Source organism: Hydra viridissima, unplaced genomic scaffold (genome assembly GCF_058129835.1).
Source record: "Hydra viridissima isolate aposymbiotic clone 2 unplaced genomic scaffold, HvirCarnegie_v1 scaffold_1, whole genome shotgun sequence".
NCBI classification, from domain to species: Eukaryota; Metazoa; Cnidaria; class Hydrozoa; order Anthoathecata; family Hydridae; genus Hydra; species Hydra viridissima.
The window spans coordinates 27414193-27427649 of NW_028324300.1; the positions used below are offsets into that span (position 1 = coordinate 27414193).

Below are 13457 nucleotides of genomic sequence, written 5' to 3' on the forward strand. Positions count from 1 at the left end.
TACGCATTAATAACCTTTTGTTCAAACTTTATATGTATTTCTCTTATGAGTACTCTTACATCAATGCAGCCCACTCTAGAGCTTAAAAGTAATATTTTTTTTAGCAACCCAACTAGTTAATCTTTCAATTAAATGTAAGAGGAAAAGGAATGTCAAGATTGATTAGAAAAAAAGTTCATCTTTTTTTTTTGAAAAAAAAAAGTTAATTGACTATGTTTTAAAGATTTAATTTAGACATAATTTTGCAAACCCACTAAATATAGAACAAAATATAGTTTTGAGTTGACAATCTCAATCCCAATGATGCCCATTATTTTAAAGGGAAAAGTTATCTTCCCCTAACAGGGTGGGTCAGCATTTTTCAAAATTTTCACAAACAGCTATCATTAAGAAAAACTTAATAATTTCAAAACTAACAAAGAACTAAAAGATGTTAAAACTCAGATATAAAACTTATTCAGTTATTTCAGAGCACCATGAAGAGCTAATCAATATTTTTGATTTAAACTCATAATTTTTTGAAATAAATAAACATAAAAAAAAAAAAGAACTTTAGACAAAGATTATCAGAAAATAAAAGATCATAGATCTAAAAATAAAACTTAACCAAAGTAAAAAAAAAAAAATCCAGATTCACATTAAATATAATCAATATATTAGATACAGCAATTAAGTTAAATTCAAAGCGTATTTTTGAGTTACTTTTAAAAAAAAAATTTATGAAGAACTATATAATTTGGTTACAAAATTTTTTTAAAACAGGAAAAAAGTAAACACTTAAGCTAACATAAGCATAAGTTTACTTTTATTAAAAAGGTGCTACTTAACTTTCTCAGGTCATATTTTTATGATTGATTAAGATAGGTCTTGAAAGCATAAGTCTCAAAATCAATATAAAGTGCACTAATTCGAAGTTAAAACAATAAAAATATACCAGTTGCTAATAATGCCATCATGAGTATTAACTTTTTTTTTACAATGCATTTTTTATTTACTATTAGCTAAAATAAAACAAAGTAAAAATTTACGGAATATTTTTAATACAGCTTCTGTGTATGACTGAAGTTTATATTCTATGTATTAATAATTTATGAAAACTTTAAATAATAAAAAGTAGAAGTCATACTTGGTTTAACAATATTTATGGAATCTTCATTTATGTCTCTCCCAATCCACTTATAAAAACATTTAGAGTGGCAGAATCATGATCTTTTTTCCACAGGCTTAACATTCTGTATGCTTTATTCTTCAAAAATATTTTTTCATTGACAATATTCTCCAACTAGATATCTTTAACATATAAAATACGACCCAAAATCTTCCAGTCTTTCCCAATCTTTTTACCCTAAGACATAAATGTTGATTTAAAATATCATCCATTGTAGATTGGTGTTTTATTTAAACTGTTTTTTTTTTAAGGAAGATCATTAGAAATAGAAAGTTCATTAAGAGTGAATACCTAAAACTCTAAATTATTAAGTTGTTCAACAGCACACTTTATAAATGTCACCTTAATGAAAAAAAAAGTTCAGATTTAAACACAATGTTCAGAATACTCAACATTACATGCAAAGAATTTTTCTGAATTTTATTTGGGTTTAATGTAAGTTCTTTGATTTACTTTTATTTCCATATTCAAAACATTTCCTCAAAGCTTTTTTTGAAAATGTATTCAAAACATTTATTTAAGAAGTTAGTGTTAAAATCTGTAAATTTTTAAAGAATTCCAAGTTCTAGGAAAAGTTAAGTAAAAAATAACAACAATTTTATGCACAAAACCACTTCAAATAATATGTAGAGTTTCTTTTTTGGCAAACACTAACATAATTATAATGATACATTAGCTAAAAGATTTTCTTCCAAAAAGGTAAACACAATTATAACCACCATGTTTTATTGCAAACTCAGTATTAACTTTCTTCAATGTTTTTAATAAATTATAAGAAAATACATATATTTTATACTTAAAAAGATATTTAAAACAGAGGCATAGTAGAAAAAGAAATGAAAGTGTACTTTTTCAATTTTCAATTTTAACTTCCCCTTTCCCTCCCCACCACCATCCCCCTCCTCCGAATGTTATAAAACATTAATATTATACTGCTAAGTGTATGTTGTTTTTTTGTGGCAATTTGTCTAGGTAGCTTGGACAAATAGGTATTAGTCCAAACAGGCATAGAATTTCACAAAAATTGGTACATCTGATAGAGGTTATATGTTAACTTTCCTTGGTTATGATTCTTTTTTTTAATTTTATTACATTGCACTACAAGTATTGCACTTGACTATCTTTATAACCCCATAACTGACTGATTCTACAATGACACCACATTTTTTTTGTGTAAAACATTTTGCCACATGTTGTGCTTGTTTAAACATCAACACCTCTGAAAAAAGGTGATTAATAAAGTTAAAAAATTATTTAAATTACACAATAAATTTTTGTAACTTAATAGATGTTAAAGTTATTAATATTGATTTTAAAGTTGTTAATATGGATCAAGTTTGAAATTTAGAACAAAATTTCTTTTGACATAAAGATAGATTTATAGACTAATTAAGAAAGTGATATTAACTACTTCATATGTTATCTTATTCCTTTCATAAAAATTAAAAAACTCAGTGTTTTATCTAGTTTGAAGCATGTTAAAAAGGTAGCTTTGTTCTTTTGAAGTCTAACATGCTTGGAACTTAAAAAGCATGTTTAAAATTGTTAATACATTCATTTCGGATTTTCAATCTTCTGAGGTTTGTTAATATACTTTTGATTCCAGTTTATAATACTAACTTTGTTTAATAAACTGTTGATATTAAAGGGTGTTCCGTCGAAATTAAGAAAAAAAATTAAAGGAAAGTGCTATGTTATTTAAATACATTTGATCATTTTAAAGGTAAGTATTATAAGAAAAGTGATCAGTATTTTTTTTAAAATAATAGATCGTGAAAACTGGAAACTTAAAACAAGTGTTAGAGTTATTTTGTCAAAAAAACTGAAGTTTCTTTTATCCAAATAACTTGCTGATTATGTGTTAGTGCCAGTGGCATTGTGTAGTGTATTATTACTCTTTTGGCAGTTTCTCATTTAATTCAGAGATTGTTTATTATTTTTTTCAAAATATGGTTTCTTTAATACTTTGTTAATTAACGACTTCAGCACAACAGGTGATAACCATATAATCTAGTATGCTAAAAGGAAAAATGTAATGTAAAATATAGTATTTTAATATATAATATTTAAAATGACTTAGTAAATATATTGAACCATTTTATAAATCTGAAAAGTACTTAAGGATCCTGTTTGCAAAAAAATTATTAGTACTGGCTTTAAATAGAGCGGTTTAACTGAAAAGAGGTACCACCATATTATAACTCTCATTATAAGAAAGTCCTTAGCAATCAAATAAGTAATTTTCAACTCAAGTTGTCTAAACTTTATTTAAATGAAGGGCTGAATAACAGAACAAAACTTGCAACAAACTTTTAATGAATAGGTTGGTAGTATAAGGAGAAATGAGGGTAAATGTAACAGATAATCATTATTTTTAATGATATAAAAACATTTAATTGTTTATAATTTCCTGTACATAAATGATATGTAAATGAATAATCACCATAGATTGCCATTTTATTACTGTTACTTGCTTCCTAAATAATAGAATTAATTAGAAAATGTTTTTTTTTTTTCCAGGAAATTTCAATAAATAAAAAATAATATTCTTTTTAACACAAAATCAAAAATTATGAAACTTAGATGAGGCATATTCACTGAATTGTTTTCATAAAAATTCTCTCAAATCAAATATCTTTCTACCTAAATGTTTTTATCAGCAAAATACATGCCTACATATATTTACCATAATTCAAAAAATATATTAAATTTTTTGAGTTATGGTTGGTTTAATAATTCTACTTTGTCCTTTGGTTTAGATAAATGAAGACTTTCCCCTGAAATAAAGAGAAGAATGTTCACAGTTGCAAATGGAAAACCCTAAAGAGATTGACTCTTTAGGGTTTTCCATTTGCAACTGTGAATTTCTTAATAAAAAATTGAGTAATCTATTGATTATAATCATCCTAATTTAAGTAAATCATTTTTGTTAGCAACTGCTTCTAAATTGGTAATTATATTTATATTAAATTCCCAAATACACTATCTTTATAACTCATAAATCCCTTTTCAATTCCCTAAAAATAACTAATCCCAAAAAAAAACTCAAAACTAAGAAATGCAAAATATGATTTTTAAAACAACATTTTTAAAAACTAAATGTCTACCTGTTTAAGCAAAGTATGCAAAGAGTCTGAAGAAATCTGAAACTGTATTAACCAAATTATATATTCATATTTTGAATAATGATTACTAAGAATTGGTTTTTGGTTTTTCTGCCTTGTAAATTAAATTGATCTTTCTGAAGTTTATTAAAATAGAACTCTACGAGTTTAAAACAGCAAATGTATTTGGTGCGGCATGATTATATTCATAAATTGTTGTTTATGAAAAAAAAATTAAAAAAATAGAATAAGTAAATAGCACTTCGGTGCAATTGCTTGAAGGGTTTAAACAAAACAATACAAGGTATGCGAGGCTTTGCAAACTTATTTCAGGAAACATATAACTTTTAATGTTTGATTATGTAAAATATTCTAACTTATTTCAAATGACTGATAAAAAGGCTTGACAGAGTAAAAAACATTTTACTTAATCATCAAAAGGGATATGATTTGTAAATAGCACTAGTTATTTTGCTAGTAATGTACTTTTTTCTTAGAGGAAATATCAAAACTGTTTTAAAAATAAAAAGCATTTGTTAAATTCTATGATGACATTGGACCTGTCATCAATTCATTTTCTCACTATTACACTCAGGCGCGGATTTAGAGGGGGGCACAGCACAGTGGGCCAGAATCCCATATTTTTGGAAAAAAGTCATAACTTTTTTTCCTTTCATCCATAGGCCTCAAAATTTCGTATATAAAGTAATTGGATGATTATAATTTGAATGAGCATGATGATTTTTTTGTGGTTGCCATGGCAACCCCAGTTGCATAGCAACAGATATTTATGCTTAGTTCTAAAGGGTTATTTTTAAAGCCATTTGTTTCTAAACTTGGTATGCAAATTAATTTGATGATTATAATATGATTGAGCATAACTATTTGCTTTAATTCATAGTCACACTTTCATATAGGTACACACATTTCCAAAACTATAAAGGTACATAAGACACATTTATAAGCTAATATCATCTGTAGATGATCTCAATAAGTCAATAACTCCAGCTGGTAAGTTTTTCGTTTTGGTGTGACTTCCTGCTGTCTTTCTCAGAGATGCAATAAATGGATCAGATGTACACAATAGTCGATTTAACAAATCTTGGTTAGTTTTCACACGAGATGTTTTTCTTGTAAAATGTTCACGATAGTTTTGAAAGTCTTTATTGCGTGCTTCTTGAGCTTCTTCAGAATACATACCAATGGGTAATGTTAAAGTTTTAATAATTTCAGAACCATGGATTAAAATTTTGTGGAGAGATTGGGGCATATAGTACCAAGGATAATGATGAACATAAAGTCGAGCTGTTTTTAAACAGAAAGCCTCAAATTTATCAGTGTCGATGTCTAAACCACATGAAATTGTTGTCAATATAATATGCAAATTTAGAATCAGTTCAACATCAATATTTAAAATTTCTGCGAACTTTTCCGCATTTTGAAATGCTCTTCGAGCCGTATTTCCATCATTTGATGTTCCACTACCACCAGATTTTGGAACATCAACTATCAAGCCCATTTCATCTTTAAATCTATTTTGAATTTGTTGTTTCAGAGCCTTTACTTTGAATTTATCTTCTACTGTTTTTGCCTGCCACTTTTTCAAAGTCATTTTATATCCAATATGTAATAAACATTCAAAAAAACGTATCCAAGCATGTAAGGATGATAAACCAAATGAATAACTGCCTGTTATACCCTTTTTCAAAGCCATTTTTTCAATATCATTCATTCCTTTGGGACTTTCCCCACATATAGTACAGCATTGACTAGAATTTGTAACATCTGAAAGAGCAGTATGAACTTTTCCATCAATCATAGTAATTTGTATTATATGATGTATTTTGATTTTTTTATTATTTATATCAACTTCAGTATCTTGCAAATTTGAAATCTCAAGCTTAATGAGATCCTCTTCTGATTTAGAAACTGCTGTCGTTTCTTTTTCAAATTTAAAACGCAGAGGTCTACAGTACATTGTTGATGATGGTCGTGGATTTCGCCAAGCTGGGTACCGTTTTCCATTTTTAAAGCCACACAAGTCCAATGGTACTAGGCATGTAATAAAAAGTGCCTGCTCATTGTTTAAATTTCTTGTTACCGTTCCTTGCGATATTTGTTTATATATGGACTGTCCTGTGGCACCATCAAAGCCTATTTTGTATCTCAGAGAAAGTCTATCTGGAGTGCCTTCAGTGCAAAGGACATCATACTGTGCCTTGCATATTCTTTTTGCTGTATGATCCACCAAAGCTTGCAGTTTTATTTCAGCTGAAAAGTCTGAGACAGTTATATCTGCAGGATAGCATAACAGCTTTGCATCACGGACATCATTATATGGAGGATATATATCAACTCCCTTTTCAACTGCTTGATTTCGAATAATTTGGTAGGAAGCTTTTGTCAATCTAGCATCTAAAAGAAGACAAAGAGCTTCATCTTTAGACATTCTACCATCTTTTTTTGAGGTTTTTTCAATTGGATTTTCTTTTCTACGTTTAATTTCTGAAGCAAATTGTAAAGCAGAAGCAGAATACATTTCAGTTAAGTGACTAATTTTATGTTTTTTGGTTTTAGTAGAGTAGTCATCAAAGTTTGCCTTAACTGGTCTTCCAATAGGTATTGGTGTTACATTTAAATCTTCAGGAACATGGCTTTGAAGCCATTTTTTATTCTTTTCTTCAAATCGAACCATGCTGCTATATGACTTGCGCCACTTATCTCGTAGATGCGTTATTATTGTTCCTAATTGCTGCTTGTTGAAATGCAAATTCATAGCATCAATAAGTTTGTCCACAATACCAGAATCAGATATTTGTAAATTATTAGGCTTATGCATGATGAATGCATAGATATCAAAGTATTTTATTTTCAGCCTACAAATACAAAAAATATATTCTTGATTAGACATTTGGACAACCAGACATGAAACAAGCTCCAAATATTTATATGTTCATTTTAATGTGATAAAAAAGATGTTTTGCTAAAAAATCGCGATGATTGGAGCTGGGAACACAAAAAATGCCAGAATGTTGGCCCCCCTGCCCCAAAAATGAAGCTTGTAAAAATCATGTATAGAGACGCAGCTGACATCCGCCGACAATAGGTAAAATATATATCGATAATGTACATATTGGGCAAGATATTTCAAGTCTCAAATTTCTGGAGCACCCTGAAGCGCAAAAGTATTTTGTTATTTAAATGAAATTTTCACTAAAAAAAGTACTTTAAATACGCCATCATTAGAAACCAGTTTATTTGATATAGCTTACTTGCAAAATAACTTTGGAATAGCTCATTTCATAGATAATACTTAGTTTTATTTAATTGTGCAATAAAAAATGAAGTTTTAAAAATTAAAACAATTTTATGCTTATTAGTAACACGAAAAATATTATTAAATAAAAAAAAAAAAAAAAAAAATTAAAAAAAAAAAAAACCTTTTTTATTATCAGCTTGAAATGCAAACGGCATAAGAGCTGTACAGAAATATATACATTTTATAAAAGCCAGATGTTTAAGCTTTAAAATGGTATATAACAATGTCATTTTTGAGAATATTTTTTTTATACTTTTTTCCACCACCTGGCCCACTGTGCACAGCCGGCTCGTGCCCCCCCTTAAATTTGATCAATTTTTTAATTTATAATTATGTCGCGTGCCGAAGCTGGGGATGAAGTACTCAAACACCATTTACTGAACTGCAATAAAAATGCCTCATACATATCAAAAACGTCCCAGAATGACCTATTATTCTGTATGAAAACTGTAATTCAAAACCACATTGTTAAACAAATTAAAACCCAACCGATGGGACCATTATATGGCATACAATGTGACGAGGTTACTGACAGCAGTAATTGGGAGCAGTTGGGACTTGTTCTAAGGTATACTGTAGGGCATAAACCAGTTGAACGTTTGTTTGAATTTTTGCCCTGTGAATCTATCACTGGAGAAGCTCTATGCCAGAAAGTCATCGATGCTCTTTCGGATGCTGGGCTTGAAATTGCAAATTGTCCATCCCAGACAATGGATGGGGCTGGCAACATGGCTGGGAAGAACAAAGGCCTGGCAGCACGTTTCACCCAGCAATCCCCTCGAGCAGTGTACCATTATTGTTGGAGTCACGACTCCAGGGTAGGGTACTGGAAACTGTCCATTTTGGGTTGTCATTTCATTAAAAATCATTGGCGGCTGATTATAGACCCCAGAAGGGGAGGGGGATACCCCCTCCCCTTAAACCCCACCCCATTTGTGCTCCCCTATCTTTACAACCTGTATCCGCCCCTGACACTGTAATTTGCATTTAACACCCCTTGTACTTTATTTGTACTTTAAATCTTTTATAAAATTATGCAATAAGAAAAAGCGAAGATAAAAGAAAAGTTCCTGACCAATAATATTATATCATTAGGTTCAAAAAGTAGTTGTCAGTCTATAAGTGAGACATTACTGATAACATATTAGGGTCAGTAAAATTTGGTAGTGTATAATCACTTACTTGGGTGTCAATGTTTTATTCAAAAATTGTTTTAACTGAAGTGTAACCCATTGAACTTAGTTTGCGAAAAGCAAGTGCGTGCTGTAAAATAATATAAATTTAATATGTATTTTTAAATGATTTTATAGAAATGTCTTGAGTGAATCATTTTATAAATTAGTTAAAGAATTTTTAACTCTGTAATATATTTAAAACAACAAGATTTATTTCATTCGAAAAAGTTTTTTTTAGTGTGAATTTAGTTATTGTTTTCAAAACGTAAAACAACTTAATGAGAACTTCTGTAAATACTTTATAAAGACTTTTATTAACATTTTTTGTGATTTATGAACACTTCACTGTGAAACCAAACCATCTTTAATGTCTCTTTAGAATTATTTTTCCAAACTTAACAGTGAAGAAGATAATATTAGGAAAAAGCTTAATTTAAAGTGTTTTTTTTTTAATTTCTTAGTAAAAGACTACTTTTTTGGGTGCAAAAAAATATTTTGAATTACTCTAAGACATCGATTTGTCTTATGGTTCATGTAATTACTTTTTATGAGCTATCTACTATTGAAACATTATAATTTGCATCCTTTTTAACATTTACAACTCCACTATTTTCTTTGAGATCCTACCAGCCTCTATCTTTTTACCAAAAGCAAAAAGCTGATAATGAAAATTGAGAGAAGAAAATTCAAGAAAAGAGAAATGCTCTATCAGCAAACTAAAGGCTTAACCTGCGCATATTGCTCAAGATAAACGTACTTTAAATACTTTTCATCGTAAACCATGTTGCTTACGTGTTGTTTTTGCTGGCTAAAACATCATTAACTTGTTATTTTCAAAATGGCGAATATTAGGGTTTCCAGTGGGATTTTTTAAAACTTTGACTTCGAATTAGAGCACTTTCCGTTAATTTTCAGCTCAATGCTTTTATATTTTTATGAATCAACATAAAGTTCTCTATCATATTCAATCATAAAAAAACGGGAGGGGTAGAAACTGCAGTAGCGCTAACTTTGTTTATTCTAAATGTTCAAAGTTTAAAAACATTTAAATGTACAATAATTGATAATATTCTATAAATTATCTAAAAAAAATTAAGTTTAATAAAAATCAAGTTTAACAAGTTAAAACCTTAAAAAAAAAAAAAGAAACCTTCTAAAATCAGTAATGTTCCAGTAAGCAAAAAGAACTATGTGTTAAAACTGGACGCCTACCTATTCGTTTATCTTTTTCAAGCAAAAGAATGCAAAGAGTCTTTAGAAATCTTGCACAGTACTAACAAAGTTATCTATTTAAATTGATTTATATTGATAAATTATCTATTCATATTGATTCCTGCGGTTAAATGATACTTATTCCTCAAAGCGCGTGTGGCCACGATCATACCTTTGTGGGCAAAAAGTGCCGAAATCGAATTCGGAAAACTTTTTATGAGTCGAATGATAAAAAAACTTTCGATAGCATATATAATCTTTTATGTTAGAAAAGTGTTTAATGGAATTAAACACTTTTCTAACATAAAAGATTATATATGCTATCGAAAGATTATATATGCTACCACATAAAGTCTTAAATCATTTTCAGAATCAAACTGCGATTAAAACGGCAATGATATAAAGATTTACAACAGGAACAGTGGTCTAACTAGCTCGCGTGGCACCCGTAAAGAGTTTTTTATCAAATTTAGGTTGCTGAAACTCCTCTCACATGATGCTACTGACACGCAAATGGTCATGAACAATTTCAGTGCAGCCATAGGAATCACACTCGACAGACCGTGCGCTACTAAAAGAAAACCCCGAATTAAACTTCAAGCTGAGCGAAATGCTTGTTGGGGGTTAAAGAAAAAAGAAAAGTTATGCATGAAATTTAATTTTTTTCTCAACTTTTGAAGAAGTTGAGGAAGGGGGGATCTGCCCCCTTCCCCCCTTCCCCCCGCTTGGTTTACAACTGAACCGGAATGGTATTTGGATCGAAAGGCGCCAGAATCAAAACATTTTTGCTCGATATCTATTTTAAACTTAATCGTCGCCACAGTCATATTAAGTCTGTGTTTAACTAGACATATAACAGAGAGTATTGCCAGTTAATCTCATTTTTACCATTTATTGCCGCTTTTTTTGGAATATATGATGGTGTCTTTATATATAAAGATAAACAGTTTGGGTAATCTCAGATCGGGCAGTATTTTTATCGAAGAACTTCACTTCACATCACAACACATGGTCTTTTTTGTGCCAGATCAGCTATAAAGAAAAGTAAGCATAAAAGTTGCATAAGAGGAAATTTAAATGAAATTTCTAAGATTTAAACATTTAGTTAAACACAACTAAAAAAAATCATTTTGAAACATTGATGAACAGCAAAACAAAGGGATATTTTAATTCTGTTTTAAAAAGGTTAAAGTATTTTAGCACAATCAGCAAAATTTTTCTGCTGAAAAAAAAACTAAAAGTCATGAACCTGTTTATGAAACTGACATTTCATGAAACAATAATTTTAATACAGCATTATTGATGCTGTTGACTAAAATGAGCCTCACAAAAAGACTGGGAAAGGTCTTAAACACCGAAGCTCAACTATTAAAAGATTGGTAAAGAATTATCAACCTACTGGTAAAACTAAAATGTTGAGTTTGATCAGGAAGAAGGCCTAAAACGTCTAAAGGAGAATATTGCTACATTCTTAAAGCACTTATATTTGACATTAAAACAGTAGGGAAAAGCCATTTGGATTGATGGGCGTCCCTAAGTCTTGTTTTAAAATGGTCGATTCCACTGTTGAAAGAAACTGGAGAAAGTTTTCAACCCTTTGACTTGCAAGGCAAATGTTTAGGTTTGATTAGTGCACAAAAAGTTGGAAAACTACACCGGGTTGTGTAACTACACCGGGTTGTGTAATTACACCGGGTTGTGTAACTACACCGGGTTGTGTAATTACACCGCGTTGTGTAACTACACCGGGTTGTGTAATTACACTGGGTTGTGTAATTACACCGGGTTGTGTAATTATGGACCAGCATGTGTAGATCTAGTATTGAACAACTTTTTCCCAATGGTGACTAGATGTTTCAACAGGATAAAAACCCGAAGCATACAGCATGGTTTAATACACGTACTTAGAGTACAAGCTGATACCAATAATGCCTTGGCCAGCACAGTATTCTAATTTATACCCAAAGAAAAACATTTGGCCTATTTTGAACAGAAAAAAGCTCAATTGTAGGCCAACAAATTAGTAAGAGTTATTTTAAAAAAAAACTTTTCTTGAAGGTTTGGATTCATTGTCAGTTAACTTGTAACAAGACTTTTAAATAGTATGCCTTTTCTAAAACTCAATGATATTTTAATTTGCAATTGTGTCGTAAAACTGATGCTTTAAGGGTTTGCATGGTGCTTACATCCTAATAGATAAAACACTAAATTTCAATAAACCAAAGAATTTCATGAAAAAGCTGTAATATCAACACCTAGCATTTCAAATTTGGCCGCCCTGGTAACACTTTGATAATAGCTTATCCATGTGAAAATCATGATAAAAAAACCAATGATATTTTAGTTGATACTTGCACAACTTGAGAAACCCATGGCTTATGGATTTTCCATTCAAAAATAATGACCCACGGTGTTCCAAACGTTTTTTCTCAAACGGAATTTTCTCATAGTTTTCTAATCGAAATATTTTGTAAAATATTTCGATTGGAAGACCATGGAACACAAATCAAAGTTTATAGTATTTCAACAAAGTACTTTTCAAAAAGTGTTCATTGCGATAAACATAATTATATCCAAAGATATACAGGCTTCATTCGTTTATAACTTCTGCATTTTAAAGGCGCTATAAAGAAATATACTTGAATGACAAAATTTGTATTTGATTACTAATTTTCCCAACAGTTTATATTTAAATAAATTAAATATTTTAGTAAACTGAATTTTTTTTAAATAAAATTAAAAAGCATTACTTATTCTTGCTTAATTTAGATTTTCATAAAAAATACTTTAAGAGATTCTTGTTAAAAAGTATTTAAAAAACGGCGCCATATTAATGAGAACCTTAACTATCTGTTTACCTACAAATGAAAAAAAAAAAAAAAAATAAATTTTACTTATATTATTAACCTTATATTATTAATAATTGCATTAAAGAGAAATATTTACTATTTTTTATATCAATTATTTTTATTATATTGATAATTTCTTTAACAGTAAAGTTTTAATTTCAAGGTTATGTTGAATTTTAATCTAATTTCTTTTTGTTTAAATCATAAACTAAAAAAAAATATAAAAATATAAAAATTTTTATGTTATATTGTTTCTTTTGTTGCATTCATTATATTATTTTTGAATTATATTATCTTTGAATTATATTATTTTTCAATTATATTATCTTTGAACTATATTATTTTTCAATTATATTATCTTTGAATTATATTATTTTCCAATTATATTAACTTTGAATTATATTATGTTTGAATTATATTATTTTTGAATTATATTATTTTGGCATGTAATGAAAACATTTTTGCATAATTTGTATTTTTGAAATTTTCATAATTTTTGAAAAAATTTTTTACTTAAATACATTTTATGAAAAACTAGCTATAACTCGCCAGATTAGTTTTTAGCTGTAACTTGTAAATAACCTTAAATATTTAAATTATTTACGAATAATTTACCAAATTTTGGGAAAA

At 28.9% G+C, this 13457-nt stretch overlaps 2 protein-coding genes across 5 annotated transcripts in view; both read right to left on the reverse strand.

The window, feature by feature from the left end:
* The window catches only part of LOC149894244 (uncharacterized), a 41858-nt gene extending 31830 nt beyond the window's left edge, over window positions 1-10028 (reverse strand). The window contains exons 1-3 of one of the 4 annotated variants that reach the window (XM_090076157.1): window positions 9979-10027; window positions 1460-1510; window positions 1127-1345 (exon numbers count right to left, since the gene is read on the reverse strand). The gene's annotated coding sequence lies outside the window, so the exon portion shown is untranslated. Of the gene's footprint in view, window positions 1-1126; window positions 1346-1459; window positions 1511-9916 lie in introns of all 4 variants that reach the window. The other 3 variants (XM_090076156.1, XM_090076159.1, XM_090076158.1) reach the window with 3 other exon arrangements.
* Window positions 4890-7869, reverse strand: LOC149894245 (uncharacterized). Its single transcript, XM_090076189.1, has 2 exons — window positions 7713-7869; window positions 4890-7444 (listed from the first exon to the last, which is right to left on the reverse strand). Exon 2 carries the CDS (start codon window positions 7181-7183, stop codon window positions 5231-5233), a length of 1953 nt encoding a protein of 650 aa, XP_089932315.1. The 5' UTR covers window positions 7184-7444; window positions 7713-7869; the 3' UTR covers window positions 4890-5230.
* Window positions 10029-13457: the final 3429 nt, after the last annotated feature.